This window comes from Zeus faber (genome assembly GCF_960531495.2).
Source record: "Zeus faber genome assembly, chromosome: 10".
Lineage (NCBI taxonomy): Eukaryota > Metazoa > Chordata > Actinopteri > Zeiformes > Zeidae > Zeus > Zeus faber.
Window position 1 is genome coordinate 25,552,619 of NC_137199.1, and position 17,424 is coordinate 25,570,042.

Consider the following 17,424-nt stretch of genomic DNA (forward strand, 5'->3'; position numbering starts at 1 on the left):
GTTTGTAATGTTTCTAACAGTTATAATGTTTCTAATGTTCATAATGTTTCCAATGTTTCTAATATTTATAATATTTATAATGTTTCTAATATTTATAATATTTATAATGTTTATAATATTTATAATGCTTCTAATGTTGATAATGTTTCTAATATTCATAATGTTTATAATATTTATAATGTATCTAATGTTCATGTTGGTAATGTTTCTAACAGTTATAATGTTTATAATGTTTATAATATTCATTATGTTTATTATATTTATGTTATAATATTTATGTTTATAATGTTTATAATGTTTCTAAAGTTCATGTTTGTAATGTTTATAATATTTATAATGTTTCTAATGTTCATAATGTTTCCAATGTTTCTAATATTTATAATATTTATAATGTTTCTAATATTTATTACATTTTGAAAAGCTCCTGGAGGCGGCACAGGACCAAACCATGCTGCATTCCGCGGACCCTCGGAAATCGGTCATTCCGAGTTGGAAGTCACCACTTCCTGCTTCTGTTCGGGGAAAAATAAAGGACGCCCGGAGCACATTCCTACACTTTTGGGAAGCTCGTGAATTCCAAAAACTAGGAAATGTATCTCACCCCAACATTAAAAAAAAAAAACCCAAACAATGTTCATTCAAAACGCGACGTTGGACGTGTTTTAAAATTCAAAAGCGACGCAAAGAAAAAAAGGGGACTTTCACCACCGTTGCCGTGCGCGCTACCACGTGACTGTGACGTGTCACCCGCTGGCCTCACTTAGGCCCGAGCGACCCGGTCCCCAAATTCCCGACACGGAATTCCCAACTCGAACGGCCGTTGCCCCCCGCGCTTCTCCGGGCGGGAAGGGCGACTTTCCCCGGACTTCGGGGGGGGAAACGCAAGCGCACCGCGCTCGGCGAGCTGCGGGCCGGCGTCCCAGCGGGGGGCCGCGCAGTGCATTGTGGGCCGGTGCGGTCGCCGACAGCCGCCATGATTTCGCCGTAGCGAGACAGAAAATGGACGCCGCGGAAGAGTTGGCGGAACAGTAGCTGCTTCGCGGCGCGTCGGTTGGCTTTCGCAGCGAATCCGCACGACATGCGGCGCGTCGTCGATCCGAACGGGGAACAAACGGCGGCGCGTGGAGCAGTAACTTGCGGGGCGGTCGAGTGTGCGCCGCGGAAGGGGACTGGTGCCAAGCTAACGGCTGCTAGATCGGCTAGCCTAGCCTAGCCGAGCAGGCGTCCGGATCACTCCCACGGAGAGTCAGGGCCAGAGGCTAGCTAACTGCTAATGGTAACATTCACAGGGAGTTCCCACCAGAGGCTAGCTGGCTAATAATAAACATCGGCGGGGAGTTAGCATCAGAGGCTAGCTAGCTGCTTATAGCCATAATAATAATTATAATAATATAACAACAACAACCCGCTGGCTGCAGTAACAACGACAGAGGCAGCGCCGGGGGATTCGCCGGACCACGGGCTGCACCCTGAGGTACGACTCTAAATCCACGTGTTCGCCTTTGGTAGAAAAGTCCAATAAATCTCCATCTTGACGAGCACATCCCCGCCTCAGCAGCGGACGGAGCAGCTGGCCTCTTACTGCGTCACGCCTGCTGCAGGCCTGGTCTGGTGTGCACCACGGTGCCCCTTAACAACAACATAATAATAATCATCATCATCATCATCATCATCATAAGCAAATATGGCTGAATGTGTGATGTCACTCGTGCCATTGGCGTAGGATGGTGTCCAACAGCGCGTAAATCACATTTTCCTGGATTTGATAAAGGGCGAATTTCTGATTTATAGGTTTTGTGCTAATTGACCAATTTTTGTGTGTTGCATATTGGCACTTTTTTCTATTTTTATTACCTAATTCTTATTGCCCATTGTTTTGGTGTTAGCTGCCGCAGGTTCCATCCAGGGATGAAAGTATCTGGTATCTCTACAGTTAGAGGTCATGTTGGGAGCGTTGCTTCTTCATCTGTTTTCTGTCCTATTTAGAAAACCCCATCACGGAGGTTGTAACACATTCTTTAATAACAGGTATGGCCCCATTCTGACTTGGAATGTGCTGGTGATGGCAGAAGGGATTGACATAGGCGAAATGCCCTCCTTTGACCCGATTCCAATTTCTGAAGCAAAAAAGAGACCTACACCGTCTGATGGCAGTAAGTATTTATCTTATATCTCTTCTAATCTCATTTAAACTTCTTAACTGTTGTGTTAGCCTGTGCTACTTCGGCCACTGGACATCGCAGTTTGATGTAAACGATCCTGTTTATAGAACACAATTTGTATGTTCTCTAAATTCTTTAACACTGTTAAGATTCATGCTAATTGTCTGTACAACAATACACTAACCCTTAACAAGAGAAATTCCTTGTGTACGAAAATTTCCTTGGCCAAATAAACCATTATGATTTCGATGACAGTCTTGAGGCTCATAACTATTTTTGTTGTATTGTTTATTCCAGGAGAAGAACCCATGAGGAAAATGCCAGTGTCGAAGTTCGGTTCCAGACCGCGATTTGAGCCCGTACACTTTGTCAGTGGTGGCTGCAGCGGAGGGCCTGGCACTGATGAGAAGGAAAATGACAAGGACCGTAGAAGAGGCGAGTCACATGGTGCGAGACAATGGGACTCTGAACAGCCTTCCTACGGCGGCGGTCGAGCCCAAGCCTCCGCCTCCACAAGACCGGCTTTCGACAGAGTGCCGTCGTATGGATCAGAATCTTGGGGTTCTCACAGGGATAGAGATAGGAACAGGGAAAGAGATAGAGACACGTCCTCTGGTAGCGCAAGTGGTCTAGGTTATGGAGGCCGTGGGTACGCTTCAAACTATATGGCCAAAACGCAGCAGGACTACACAGCCAGATATGAAGCCCACGGTTCTTGGAATTCGGATTCCTACTCTCAACCCAACAGACACAATAGATATGGGGGAGGAAACCGACCAGGTGGCTGGGATTCAGGGCGTCAAGGCCTGGGCTATGGTCATCAGGACCAAGCGTCCTCCAGCAGGCCATTTAGCAGAGTTTACAACAGCCCGGGCAGGAACAGTCCCGGCACTCAATCTGGCACCGTATCACAACCAGTTTCTATATCCCAGTCGGCCCTGGATGAGAAGCAACGGTTGGTCTCTAGTGTAGCGTCTGCATTAGCGGTCTCTTTCAGAGACCCCATGTTCATGACTGGAACGGACTCCCCCAATTACAATTTCATGTTGAGCCGCAGCATCCAGGCCTGCAAGACCAACCCCGAGTACATTTACGTCAACTTGAAAGATATTCCTCAAGCTGACCTACCGAAGAACCGGAAGGTACCAAGCGACGGCTACGCTTGTGAGTTGAGATGTCAGTGTGTGTACCTCGCTACGGGATACTCGGGCAGTAAAAACGGGGCCAGGGACCGCGCCTCCGAGCAGGCCGTTAAACTCTTCTTAAAGCCGGTCGAAGTTCGTGTCGTGCAGCGCAGATTTAGACACTCTATCGTCACTGACATTGTCGTATGCCAGATGCACAGCCCCACCCCCGCCTTTTTGCCGGCCCTTCGTAACCCGGAGGACAAGGTGGCGCCCAGCTCCAAGGGCCAATATGAACCCGACAAACGTAAACACTGGACAGAGTTTGTGGTTGTGGATAACGCTCACGATGCGATCTGCATACTCAACAATTCCGCCGCCTTCAACCGCATGAAGATTGACTACAAGTTTGACTTTGTCCCCAACAGCAGCGCTTGGCTCTGTAGTGTCTTCCTGCAGGATGAGCTGGTAGCACAGGCTATGGGCACCAAGAAGAGCTCCAAGCACGCCGCGGCCGAGGACGCCGTGAGGAAGCTGCGAATGAACCAGGCGGAGCGGCAAACGCAGCAGCAGCAGTCCAAGTATTCCAGAGGGAATTATCTGCCGGATTCCTTTGGTGGGCGCTTTGGACAACCGGAAAGCAGGAAGAAGCACCTCAGTGAGTTGGTCATTCTCGAAAACTCTGACAATGCCATCTGTATCATAAACGACACTGCTCAGTTTAATAAAGTCGCCGCCGACTACAAGTTTACAGTTTTGCCTGACCACCGTTGGCGGTGTGAGGTTTATTTGGAAGGACAATATGTAGCAGCGGGTATTGGACCAAAGAAAATTGTGAAACACATTGCGGCGGAGGAGGCCCTGGCTACTTTGAGACAGACTCAGGCTGTGGTGAAGTCCAACCTCAGGAAGGAGGGTCACGCTGACGCAATATCACGTTACCAGATACTGGCCCGCTCTGGTGAGGAGGCCACAAAGCAGGAGATAAAGGAGGACAACATCGGGAACCAGCTTCTCCGTAAAATGGGCTGGAAGGGCGGCGGATTGGGTCGAGACGGGGACGGCATCTCAGAACCCATTAAAGTTAAGGAGCAGTTCTCCCGGGAAGGCCTGGGTATGGATATGGACAAACCGGGGAATCAGCTGAGCAAACGCGACATCGAGGACATTATCCGTAACTACGCCGGCTCCGACCGTCAAGATGATCTGCGTTTCTCCACCGACCTAAACAACGAAGAACGCAAGCAGATCCATCACATATCTCAGAAATATGGCCTACGGAGCAAATCATACGGACAGGGCAAGCAGCGCTTCCTGGTTGTCAGCCGCAAAGTCCAGAAAGACCAGCTGATTGGTCAGCTGCTACAGGAAGGGCAGGTGGGACGATACGAGCTGGTCAAGCCTCAGGCTTCTCACTGATGTGCATGTAGAGTTCGAAAACCAAACTCTTTGGCATGGACCTTGAAACAAAAGTAGAACTTAATGTTCATACTTTTGAGTGACTCTTGCAACATAAATAGTACGGTATCTTTTAGGAAACTACTCAGATGTTTCTGCCTTCCTTTGCCATTAATTATAGTTTAAGTTGAAGCCTCTGCAGGGGCTTTTGAATAAACTATTTTCTTGTCTATTGTTTTCTCCTGCCATTCCACAAGTAATCTACTTTGCTGTCTTGATCATAGAGTTCTTTCTTGATTAAACACCTTAAGAGTTCGGGCAACAAGTGTCTTGTTCCATTTGGTTTTTCGGCAATATCAGGAACGTAGCAGAATATTGACATCATTGAAATTTTTTTTTTCTTTGTTAAAAATAAATTACATCAGGGCCAAGGTTACAAGAAAGTACAAGCAGTTTCAGTGAACTGTACCTGCTTAGTCAGTGTTGACTCATGTCCATTTCCTAATTACCTCTTGCAATGTTTTCTGCTCATTTTGGAGCCAGAGGTCATTCTATAAATCAAAGCTGTCACCATCCGTGAAAATACTATCTTCACATAGAAAGTGAAAGCTGTGATCAATGTTAAATGTGAGGTGTATTGGTTTATGTGGATATAGTTAACATGTCTGCTTGTTTTACATCTGTAGTTGAATAAAATGTAACCAAAAACAATCCGAACTTGATTGAGAGGTATATTTACTTGGATATAATGAAAAGGCCAGAGCCAGATTTCACAACTGATGTATATTTTATTTACAAAAAAAAGTTTGTTACATGGGTCACCAGTGCAAAGTTATACTGTGAAGACAGCGCCTTAGAAAATTGGACAGTAAAATACACTCATGTTCAGACAAGTTGAATCAGGTTGTGACGGCTGATATGTAAAGTTCTGATAAAAAGTATAACATTCACAACCCATAAGTTGTCAGCAGTGAAATTATGTACCTTGAGTGAAGGCATTTGCCCAGAATGGGCACGGAACCTCTTCTCTCAGACACATGAACCAGTCCCGGTGTAAAAAATATACCCCCGCCCCCCAAAAAAGAATTTTATTTCTAACAGAGTTGAAGGCATGGCTTGTACACGCAGGCCAGAGACAGGACCTGACTCTGGCCCGATGTACCCCAAAGGCATAGATTGAAAGATGACTTGTCAGTGGGATGGATGTCGGTGCTGGCTACATCTTTTACCTCACTGCCGCGCTCTCTTCTTTTTACTCAGCGTATAACCCCCCTCACATGGCATTGAAAAGGCTAAAGAGAAGCTAGAAAGGGTGACCGCAGAATCAACCCCGGGAAGAAGAGCCATGAAAAGACTTCTTTTCACGGCGCCTGTCGACCCACGCGGCACAGCACACTAAGCAAAAGAAAAATGTTGGCTCTCCAACTCGCCGTCCAACTCACTGATCTGGTGTCAGAGAAAAATAAAAACACGACTCGACAGACTGGTACAAAGGCGACGGCTGAAACAGATGAGGTTAACCTTTTGTTAAAATGTGCAGGGAGAAGGCGTGTCGCAAGTAACCCAAATGTAACGCACATTGACCTCAACGTATGCTTTTTTCCAACGACAGCATCCCCGGGGGAGGAATGCCACGACACAACAGCACACAAATTTAGCAACAGCCTTGGGACACAAATACCGAGAAATAAAAAGATGTGGTTTTATTTGTGTGATACGTTTCTTTCCGTCTGTGGTTTCATTTTGGGCCGGACATTGTTCCTATTTTGTGCACGGTCACAGGGGTCAACAGTCACGCCAACTCTGTTCGACAATAGCAGAAACCCTCTTCTCGTACTCTCGCTTGTTCTCCTGGTACAGCTGGGCAGCCTGGCTGTTGGCCGGGCTGTTTGGGTTTGGCTCGTCCAGTAAAGACTGAATATTTGATGATAAAGGAGAGGCGGTTCAGAGGCTTTTCACACACCGTTTCACAACCATGCGGCAAATGTAAAAAAATAAATTACACACACACACACACACACACACACACACACACACACACACACACACACACATATATATATCTATCTATAAAAAGACACTGTTCAGAGTGTGTGTATGAAAAGCATAGTTTTAAGCCCACTAAATCCACTTCCCCCCGAGCGGCAGTGTTCATTTTTGTGAATCAGAGAAGAGTTGAAATTCAAAAAATAAATAAATAAATAAAATAAAAAATTATGCTCAGCAAACCCTGTGGATATTGTGCGGCTGTTTTATTGGGGAGGGGGGCATTTACAACATGAACACTTATGCACATTTTCCCCAAATCCCTTTGGATACGAGTGTTGACAATGTGCAGAACAAATACCTGTATTGAAGTTAAGATTGAAGATACATCATAAGTCGGACTCCAACGATTCTGAAGAATGTCTAAACATATGCTGCCGTCCGCATAGACTGCAAGAGAGAGAGAGCGCAGGGGAAAACAAACAAACAAAAAAACAAGCTTTTGAAGTGCCGCTGAAAAACAAGCGTCTGCATTGAGTGTATAAATACACCAAAACTACTTACCATTAGGATGAAACATTTTGGAGACAAAACGCACTGTCGGAGGTTTATTTGGATACTCCTCCGTGAATTCAATAGTGAGCTTGAATGTTCCTACGGGCAAGAAACGATAACAGCCCAATTAAAAACACAGATGGAGAAAACTGCTTTGAACCAGTGCACCAAGCTCTGTAGGATAATGGGCAAATCTCAAATGCATCGTATTCCACCTCAATATTAAAAGGTTTCTAAGTAAATATTTTACTTGATGTTAAGAGTGAACTTAATCTATTGTCAATATTTTAAATATCCACAAGAAATTACCCTGACTAAATATTACACTTATCTTGAAAAAAGGTCTCAAATTAAGAAAAACATTTCGAAGTTATGCACAGTGTTTCTCCTATAATTGTACAGCCAGGCCAACGAGAAACTCCCACCAGGCCAATTTTATTATCATTTTTTTTTAATTTAACGCCAAAAAACAACGGCACCTTGCAAAATAACTTGACATGGCAAAGTTTTGGTCTGAGGTCTTTTTCTTCCTCACATCTGGTTTAACCATACGACAAACTGATCAAATGGATTGTTTTCTCTTCAATATAAAACTTAAAACAAAGAAAGACTTTGTTTGAAAATATGCCCCCGGCAAACAGTAAACTCTAAAACTCCAAATTCCAAACCATTTGGGTAAATGAAGATAGAGCAACAATGCAAGGAGTTAACCGGAACGTCAGAAAATTGTCATTGTGAGGTTTAAAATGCACATAATAATCTGCCATGTTGGCACAGGTGGAACGGAAAATGAAGGGAAGTGCTGACTGAATGTTTGTGTGGTAACTTACCATCTTCAAAAGGTGTTCCCTCTGGTCTAAAGGAAAAACAAAATATTCAACTAATAGTCAACTCAGTCAACTTTTCAAATCCAAATTTTCTCTCTCACACTAACCCCTGATAAAACAAGATTACAAATATACACTCACCGGCCACTCTATCAGCTACACCTTGCTAGTACCGGGTTGGGCCCACTTTTGCCTTCAGAACTGCCTTAATTCTTGGTGGCATAGATTCAACAAGGTGTTGCAAACATTCCTCAGAGGTTTTGCTCCATATTGACATGATAGCATCACGCAGTCGCTGCAGATTTGTCGGCTGCACATCCAGGATGAGAATCTCCCGTTCCACCACGTCCCGACGGTGCTCTACTGGATTGAGATCCGGTGACTGCGGAGGCCATTGGAGTACAGTCAACTCATTGTCATGTTCAAGAAACCAGTTTGAGATGGTTTGAGCTTTGTGACGCGGTGCATTCTCCTGCTGGAAGTCGCCATCAGAAGATGGGTGCACTGTGCTCGTAAAGGGATGGACATGCTCAGCAACAATACACAGGTATGCTGTGGCGTTTAAACCATGCTCAATTGGTTCTAAGGGGCCCAAAGTGTGCCAAGAAAATATCCCCCCGCACCATTACACCACCACCAGCCAGAACCCCTGATTCAAGGCAGGACGGATCCATGCTGTCATGTTTTTTAAGCCAAATTCTGACCCTACCATCTCAATGTCGCAGCTGAAATCGAGACTCATCAGACCAGGCAACGTTTTTCTAATCTGCTATTGTCCATTTTTGTTGAGCCTGTGCCAATTGTAGCCTCAGTTTCCTGTTCTTAGCTGACAGGAGTGGCTCCCGGTGTGGTCTTCTGCTGCTGTAGCCCATCTGCTTCAAGGTTCCACGTGTTGTGCGTTCAGAGAGGGTATTCTGCAAACCATGGTTGTAACGAGAGGTCATTTGAGTTACTGTTGCCTTTCTATCGCCTTGACCCAGTCTGCCCATTCTCCCCTCGAGATGGTTGTGCGTGAAAATCCCAGTAGGTCAGCAGTTTCTGAAATACTCAAGACCAGCCCGTCTGGCACCACCAACCATGCCACGTTCATAGTCACTTAAATCCCCTTTCTTCCCAATTCTGATGCTCGGTTTGAACTTCGGCAAGTCATCCTCACCATGTCTACATGCCTAAATGCAATGAGTTGCTGCCATGTGATTGGCTGATTAGCTATTTGTGTTAACTAGCAAATTAATAGGTGTACCTAATAAAGTGGCTGGTGAGTGTATATATACAGTATTTATCTCTCGCCACACACACACACACACAATTTTAATAAACAAGTATCAAAACGTCTAACGTGCCTAGTTGTAGTTAAACATGTTGTTTTGAAATCACCTGAACTTACCCGAATATGACAGCATTCCATACCATGATATTGTTTTCTGATGGGGCCCCACTGACCCCGGCCGGGGGGTCTTCCTGCAGCCTGCCACAACACAACACATGCAGAGTACATAAAAGCAGGACCACAGACTGGTTACTCACCGATTCGCCAGGTGCGATGCAATCAAAACGCTGCCGTTTTAGCTCCCACCATTGAAACAAAACACAAACTCCACAGTTTACGCGGCGTGTTTCAGTCTCCATATGGCGATGAACCCTTTAGTACCAGTTGCCAGTCTACTTCTTTGGATATGCTGCACATGTATGACGTGCATATATATATATATATGTATGTATGTATGTACGTGACACATAATCTCTTGAACATTCTCAATAATGCTTAATACTGATCCTAGCTATTTTCCTTTTTTTTTTGTTATACTTCACGAGTCAAACTCCTACGTGTAAGCATAATTGGTCGTGATGACGAATGACTCTGAACCTGCTTTATGGTTCACAGATTGGCAAAAAAAACCCCCCAAAACAAAACAAACCCCATCAAATTCCTCTCAATGGCCTCTGCGATAACACCGACCCCACTCTCACCGCTCTGCAACGCAACACGTTCTCTGACCCCCCCCCCCCCCGGCGACTCAACGCCAACACGGCCGTTAAAGCACGTGTCGGGTGGGGGTTTCAACCGCCGGGAAGCGGGTGAACGGCAGCCCCAGCGAACGGCGTTTGAGCGACGCCAGGGGACGCGTGGCGGCTCCGGCGTCGACGGTGAGTTCCGCGCGGACGTGATCGCCTCGCCACGGGAGCAGAGCAGCCGCCGGAACGGGCGCGCCAGCCGAGCAGCCCGAGGCGACCACTGCAAGCGAGCGTCCACGGCTCCATCCGCGACCCGTTTACCTACGAAGGGTCTCGGCGTGTACGCGGTCCGGAGCGGGCACGGCCGCCGACGCCGACAGGGGGCTGGTAGTGCGCGTCAACCACCGCCGGCCTCAGTTAGCCCGGCTAGCGGCGGCTTCGCCCCCGCCCCCCGCTTACCGTTTAAAATCCCTCATCAAGCGTCGCCTTGCCGGAGTTGACATCCTGCTCACACGGCAACCCCGCCGCTAGCCGCAAACACGCGCGCCGACGCTAATAGAACGGAGGTGTTTCCGGACGCTCCAGCCGGGATCCAACTGCCGCCGTCCGGTCCGCTCGCCTCGGTCGGCTGCCGCTGCTCGGGCGCCGCCGCTGTGGGCGAAGCGCGTAGGGAGGAGGAGGAGGAGGGGGACGAGGAGGAGGAGGAGGAGGAGGAGGAGGGGGACGAGGAGGAGGGGGACGAGGAGGAGGGGGAGGAGGAGGAGGAGGACGAGGAGGGGGACGAGGAGGAGGAGGAGGAGGAGGAGGAGGACGAGGAGGGGGACGAGGAGGAGGAGGAGGGGGAGGAGGGGGGCGAGGAGGGGGACGAGGGGGTGGGGATCGATTAACTCGAAATTGTTGTGGGTTTCCACCCAGAACGCGCAGGCACCGCACATCATCTTCCACGCCGGGGGCTGTAAAGAAGCGCGATCGGCGGCCCCCGAGGCGGCGGCGGTGCCCGCGTTGGGAAACGAATAACGTGTTTTATCCCGAGCCCCCCCCCCCCCCCCCCGCCGCCTTCCGACGTGCGCGGTTCCAGTGGAAATTACGTCATTTGTTTGGCAACCGGGCCGCCACGTGACGGCCACGTGACCCGCGCGTCATCGTCGGAGCGACGCTCCAGTGTCGGAGCGACGAGCGCGCGGGCTGCGCCGAGCGGAGGGGGCGTCGCGGCGCACCAGCGTCACGAGTCCCGGGGACGACGCGGGCGATCGACTCATCAACGACAAGAGTTCACGCACGTTCCACCAATTCACCGAGTTCGTCCATTGTCCACTAGATGGCGACTTCTCAATACTTGTTACATCTTTTTTGAAAGCGGAGTCGTCGTCGTCGCCCCCCCCCCCCCCTTCACTGGCACTGGGTGGTAAAATAAAACGTGGTTAACATCAAAGATGTGCTGTATGCTCGTCCGGGGCAGCCCCTCAAAGTGCCCCCCACGGGTACGAGTATCCCCCCATTCGAGAAAGACCCATCTGGACAGAGAGAGACGGACGTTGACGTGTGTAGATTTTTGTAGGGATCTTACATGAGGTAGGGACACTACACGTTAGCCGTGCTCCCATATGGTCTAGCGGTTAGGATTCCTGGTTTTCACCCAGGCGGCCCGGGTTCGACTCCCGGTATGGGAACAGGAATCTTTTTTTTCTTTCCTCTCCTCCCCTCAAACTTTCTACGTATAACACACAACGACGCTGCAGTGGAGTCGGTTGCGCTCCCGTCGCTGCGGCTCGGTAACCGGTGTATTTTCCCCTCGTGTCAGCGCGGTCCGTGCTACGTTGTTCCCCCGCTCCTTCCTACTACTGGTCCCGGCAGCTCTCAGCCAATCACGTCCCAGGAAAATGTGACCGCTAGGAATCCCCCGCCCTCCACCCTCCACCCACCCTCCACCCACCCTCCACCCACCGCCCCCCGAGAGAGCGCAGCCCAGCGCACGGAAAGTCCGAGCTTGGGTGGGACGGGGACGGGGACGGGGTGTGTGGTGATGCTGGTCCATGGCTCCAACCCGCATTGAAGCACCAGCCTTGCTCGCGTTATCAGCGACGCTTTCGGACACTTTTGCCGGGTCACGACGGGGGCGACGGCGTTGCCCCCCCCCCCCTCCCCTTTTTGTTGTTGTTGTTGTTGTTGTTGTTTTTGTTGTTGTTTTGTTGTTTTTTTTCTTTTTTTTTCTTTTTCTTTCAAACTAGACGAACATGGAGACACGGGCGTCAACTTAGCAGGGTAAGTCCGCACCGAGGTGTCTGTACGTACACAATGCGCGTTTTTCGGTGCTTATTATGGGGAAATGTCCATTTTGGACGTTGACATTTTGGAGGACGTGGGATTGCGCTCGCCACCAATTTTTGTTTTCGTATTTTTTGAAGGCTGTAGAATGAGGACCACCGGCAGCACCGGACGAGTGAATACATTACAGCATGTACAACCCGTGTTTACCGGTCTGACACAAGTTATCCCCAGGTTATATTCATATATTACAGTAAACTGCCCACTGGCTTGGTCTGCTTTCCTCTCGGAGGCGCGACTCCACCACGTCTGGCATGTGACACTAGTGTGTGTGTGTGTGTGTGTGTGTGTGTGTGTGTGTGTGTGTGTGTGTGTGTGTGTGTGTGTGTGTGTGTGTGTGTGTGTGTGTGTGTGTGTGTGTGTGTGTGTGTGTTGCGTGTTTTGTGTGTGTGTGTGTGTGTGTGTGTGTGTGTGTGTGTGTGTGTTTGCGTGTTTTGTGTGGGTGTGTGTGTCCAACTCTTCATAAAAAAAAAAAAAAAAAAAAAGGACCCTTCATCTGATACCCTTTTGATGAGATTTTGTGGCTGGGACGCCGATCCAAGAAGATTTTGATTGTTATAGGTGTTGAGTCCAAACGTCCACACCTGTCTATAACATAGTTACAGAGATGGCAGTAAAAGTGGGGTCAAATCAGTCATTACTGTATAGATGGTCGAAGTTGAACTGCTTGTCATTTTGCCGGTTGACCGCCTGGAACCTCTTGAATGACCCCTGGGCGGTCCCCAGACCCCATGTTGAGAACCACTGTGTAGCTTGGTGGCATGGTGTTGCTTTTGTCCATCTTTACACTGTGAAAATAGAGGATGTTTTTGCGAAAAACATGGTAGCTCTTAACTACAGGGTACACCATTAATGCAGTGATTTATTGACTTTGTGTACATCTGTACACGATTAAGAGAGTCAAACGATCCTCACTAAAGTGAGATTCTTTGTCCATTTCAGCTTAGGAGGAATGAATGAATGAATGTTTGTCATGTAATATTCAAACTCCCAAAGCCATCTACATCATGAATGAACAGCACGTCTCTATCCATAGTAAACAAAGCACCTGTAGAACATGAGCACAGAAGGACACCTTGGTGTACAGTCTCCTGCTGTGGAACTACACACGAAAGTAAGGTCAGAGAGTAAAAAGTAAAGAAAAAAATTGTCAAATTAATTGTCTACAAAATCGGTGTATATAACAGTGTTTCGCAGAAATGTTGTTGTCTCCAATAGTTGCTGGGTCCAATAGTGGACCCAGCCCTCTTCTGTGGGGAGTCTAAATGTTTGCCAGATGTTTACATTTTTGGGTTAAGATGCTTGTATCATGGGACAGAGTGACTGCCTCTCATTGGTTAACGTCGGGTTGCTGTTGCTCGGCTAGGAGAGCGCTGACGTTGAGGGCAGGGAAGAGATAGGAACTTTTTTATTTTTTTGGCTGCCGAGCTGAAGAGCAGCTGGAAAGGCAAAACCTTTTCCTCCTGGCCCTTCCCGGCCTTCCCGGCAGTTTCCCATCAAGGAGACATTGTGCTGTGCGTGACTGGAAAACCGCAGTCCAAACCGCGTGGCCTTTCTCACCGTCACTCGGTCTCGATTGTCACTCGTAATTAACCTCGAACGGACGTTGACACCCTAAGGCACGGTCGTTGTAACAACTGGAGGCCGACCCTGATCGTTCATGGCCTAAAATTAGGATGTTTCACAATGCTTATTGTAGACGAATGGAATTGCACTCGCTTACCCTTTAAAAAAAAAAAAATAATAATAATAATAATTGTTTTGTTGTTTTTTACCCACACACTGGGAACAGACTACTCTGTGGTGAAGGCTAATGAAATTCCTTGTACTTATCGTGTGACAGTGATGTCACCATCAGCAGTGGGAGCAGCTGAGGAGTGTGTCAATGGCCCGCAGACAATGGAGTGCTGTGCCGGGTTGTGATCCTCTTATTGTAAGGGAGCGGGTATTACTGTCCAGAAGTCGGGCCGGAGCTCCTCTTACTCGTCCTAATGCGCTTCTGGATATTGATTTGGCTGCACAAGATGAAGGATTCGGCTTTTATGCTGCTTGAAAGGCACCGCCAGGGCTTCACTATGGACTTACACATCTTACATTGGGCCTTGTGAGATACAGGTAAGGAAATGATGGCGCTAAACTACTTGTTTTGTTTGGTGTCTTTAAGGAGTGATCCCAGTGCTTTGTATAGCAGTTATATTGAGGATATATTGGTGTCGACACGGTTCTATTCGTGTTACAGATAAAGATGGTTACACTTAGCTTTAACATCTTCATGATCATCGTCGTCATCATCATCATCATCATCCCAAACCTTAAACTCCTGAGCTATAAAGACCAAACGACATAAGATCAAAGCATTACCATATTTACATAAACCAGTCTATGTTTATACCTTACAAATAACCACAAGATGGCAATGTTCATATGTCGTGTCCTGAACAATTTATCTGTGGATGAAATTTCAAATGACTTGCACAAAATGAAGAAACCACCATGTGAGAAAAAAAACAAACGAAAAGTGCAGTACTTCCTTTTTTTTGTTTTTAGAGAAACGATCTCACAATATCTGTTTCTTTTGAAATACTGCAGAGGAACCTACTTTTTTTTTTTTTTTCAAGTTCCTTAATTTCACGCGGCTGTTTCAGTACAGCTCTGGATGGCAGAGCAACGTAGTTTCATGTCCCCGAGTGTATTTGATCCTTTACCACTGGACGTGACGTCAGAGAGAACAGAGAGAAAAGGGAAATTCCACCTGTAACCTCACTCCTCTCCCCGCTCCAAACCACCTGACCTGGACGGCTCATGTAGCCCCAGCTCCGTAATAACGCCTCGGCTCCAAAAGGAACACACTCTCTGTTTTTTTTTTATTTTTATTTTTTTATTTTTATTTTTATTTTTTTAGCCAGGGTCAAAGTATTTTCTCAACTTAATGATGTTTTACTTGGATGTTCCCTACATAACGTTTCCCGTAAGCCCGCTTGGCCTACATAAGAACTGATTATGGAAAGGATAACTGTGGCGTGTTTTTCCGTGGTGATTTTGTAGTTTCCTTTTCATGCGGACCTGTGATGTAATAAATGAAGAAGGCGTCTTGTTTTTTAATCGAATCAGTGTCATCTCGGAAAATAACACAGTTGTATAACACAATAAGAAAGTCGATCTGAATTGGACGTTCTATACTGTACAGTACGTTTGCATTGTCATTAGTAAGTCACATGGTTGTTTGGGGTATATTTATCATGAGTTTGACGCAGAATGTAGGCTAATCTATGCCAAACTATGCTAAACTATGTGTGTGTCAATGCATTATGCCATTTGTACATGTCAGATATGTATTTGAGCTTAAGATACTTGGGGCTGTAGATGTATATAGACAAATCCAGCGGATTATCCCCCGTGCTGGATGGCCTCACTCGTAGGTGTTGTGTAAAGTGGTGATTTCCTGTTATTTCTCACCACATGCGGGGAAGTACTGCGTTTGCCCACCCAGGGTGTGATGACGGCCAACTAGCCTGTTGTCCTTGGTCTGAGTGAGTTTTTCATCTTTAATGAGCTGCATTAGGCCAACTCATATTGTATATATTTTTTATGCTGTAGTGCTGTCAGAAGTTGAGAGTACCTTTTTGTTTTATGGCTTCCATAATCTTTTCCAACCACGTGTGATGTCCAGGTCACATATTTGCCCCCGGTGACGTCTGTTTCAGAGGACGTTGGTCATCCAGTGTTAATTTGTGAAGGCATGTGATCGCACCATGCTCAGAGGAAACACGTCGGCCGCGTGCAACAGGAAGTTGTATTGTCCACTTAGTTTCACACCTGCACCCTACCCTGTGAGTTCCACATGAGTCGGATTCTACTCGCCCAGTGCCGTTAGTCACCCTGGCTCATGCAGCGCACCGTGCACTGGTCACCGGGTGAGAATTCCAGTGTTTTCAAAGGGGCTTCTCGCTGTGTAAGCGGTCTTAACACCCACTGTCTGGCAGGATTATTGTCTGGCAATAAAGTGTGTTAATCATTAAGACGACAGAGATCGGCCTCAACTTGAATTTTTGATGGACTCACCGGGGTTTGCTGTCGTTGGATTTACAGTGCTAGTCGTTCTCAACCTTTTTCGCATCAAAGACCCTTAATTTGGGTTAAGGCCACGGGGCACATTTGATAAGATTTTGTATCTCTGGGAACCCCAGTCTGAGAAGATTTTTATTGCTAGATACAATAGTATAGTCCACACTTCCATGCCTGTATATACTATAGTGAGAGAGTCAGTGAAACAACACTCAAAACAGCCATTAGATTGTGTGTCAGAGGATTAAAGTTAAAGTGGGGGGAAAAATCTGATGTGCCTAAGTCCTACTTGAACAAATTATATTAAGTGGTGACCCATAGTACTTTATTTACTTGATTATGGATTTATCTTGCAATTAAACAAAAATTGTTTCCATGTTGGCTTCTTTTTGTTACAGTTCTCTTTTTGTTTTCCTCTCAGCTGTTTCGTTAAGAGTATACATAAGAGTATACTTTGGGTAGGACTTTCTTACAAAATGGGAACAGTCTTTTAAGATAAGATAAAATGCTTTCAGGGTTAATGGGCAAGGCTCCATTCATAGTGTCTCTTTTCAGGTCGACAAAATCCATTTAGTCCCAAACCACATCAGCTTCTTGCCTTATTGCTCTGCTCTACCTTTTTAAATGTGGACATATGTAAAAAAAAAAAAAATGCCGTGCTTGTCTTCAACTCTGGTTTGGCCCAGTACACGAGAGTTGGCAGCAGCCTTATTTTTAGGCTGCAAAGGAAAGGTGTGTCCCTTTATTTAGTCAGCGCGGTCACATGTTCTGCTCACGTCAGGGCTGTTTTGCTCTCGCTCAGATGTCATTCTGGAAATAAAGCGAATGAAAGTGCTCTTGGAGAAAAAGCTTTTTGTGCAACCCCATTGAGATACTGGAGCGCCTCCAATTTAAATGTCATTATATTGGTTTTCCCCGAGAACATGGATTTGATTTGTTATGTGAACGGGTTCTGCTCTGTATTACAGAGATAATGGGAAGACTGATGCAGTCCTATGAGGATGTAATTGTGAAAAAGGCATTTTT

At 46.8% G+C, this 17,424-nt stretch overlaps 2 protein-coding genes across 2 annotated transcripts; one reads left to right on the forward strand and one right to left on the reverse strand.

The window, feature by feature from the left end:
* Window positions 1-1,462: 1,462 nt before the first annotated feature.
* nkrf (NFKB repressing factor) lies at window positions 1,463-5,447 on the forward strand. The gene is made up of 3 exons (XM_080008101.1): window positions 1,463-1,474; window positions 2,029-2,153; window positions 2,460-5,447. Exons 2-3 carry the CDS (start codon window positions 2,063-2,065, stop codon window positions 4,703-4,705), a joined length of 2,337 nt encoding a protein of 778 aa, XP_079864227.1. The 5' UTR covers window positions 1,463-1,474; window positions 2,029-2,062; the 3' UTR covers window positions 4,706-5,447.
* Window positions 5,448-5,458: 11 nt separating this feature from the next.
* On the reverse strand, window positions 5,459-10,707 carry ube2a (ubiquitin-conjugating enzyme E2A (RAD6 homolog)). Its single transcript, XM_080008102.1, has 6 exons — window positions 10,468-10,707; window positions 9,440-9,520; window positions 8,056-8,081; window positions 7,235-7,324; window positions 7,032-7,120; window positions 5,459-6,598 (listed from the first exon to the last, which is right to left on the reverse strand). Exons 1-6 carry the CDS (start codon window positions 10,509-10,511, stop codon window positions 6,470-6,472), a joined length of 459 nt encoding a protein of 152 aa, XP_079864228.1. The 5' UTR covers window positions 10,512-10,707; the 3' UTR covers window positions 5,459-6,469.
* Window positions 10,708-17,424: the final 6,717 nt, after the last annotated feature.

Excerpts from the sequence above, each read along its gene's own strand:
- nkrf (XM_080008101.1), top strand. The coding sequence starts at position 2,063 with ATGGCAGAAGGGATTGACATAGGCGAAATGCCCTCCTTTGACCCGATT. Across the intron at positions 2,154-2,459 it reads ACCTACACCGTCTGATGGCA|GAGAAGAACCCATGAGGAAA; the intron begins GTAAGTATTTAT and ends TGTTTATTCCAG.
- ube2a (XM_080008102.1), bottom strand. The coding sequence starts at position 10,511 with ATGTCAACTCCGGCAAGGCGACGCTTGATGAGGGATTTTAAACG. Across the intron at positions 7,325-8,055 it reads GGGAACACCTTTTGAAGATG|GAACATTCAAGCTCACTATT; the intron begins GTAAGTTACCAC and ends TCTTGCCCGTAG. Across the intron at positions 7,121-7,234 it reads CAAAATGTTTCATCCTAATG|TCTATGCGGACGGCAGCATA; the intron begins GTAAGTAGTTTT and ends TCTCTCTTGCAG.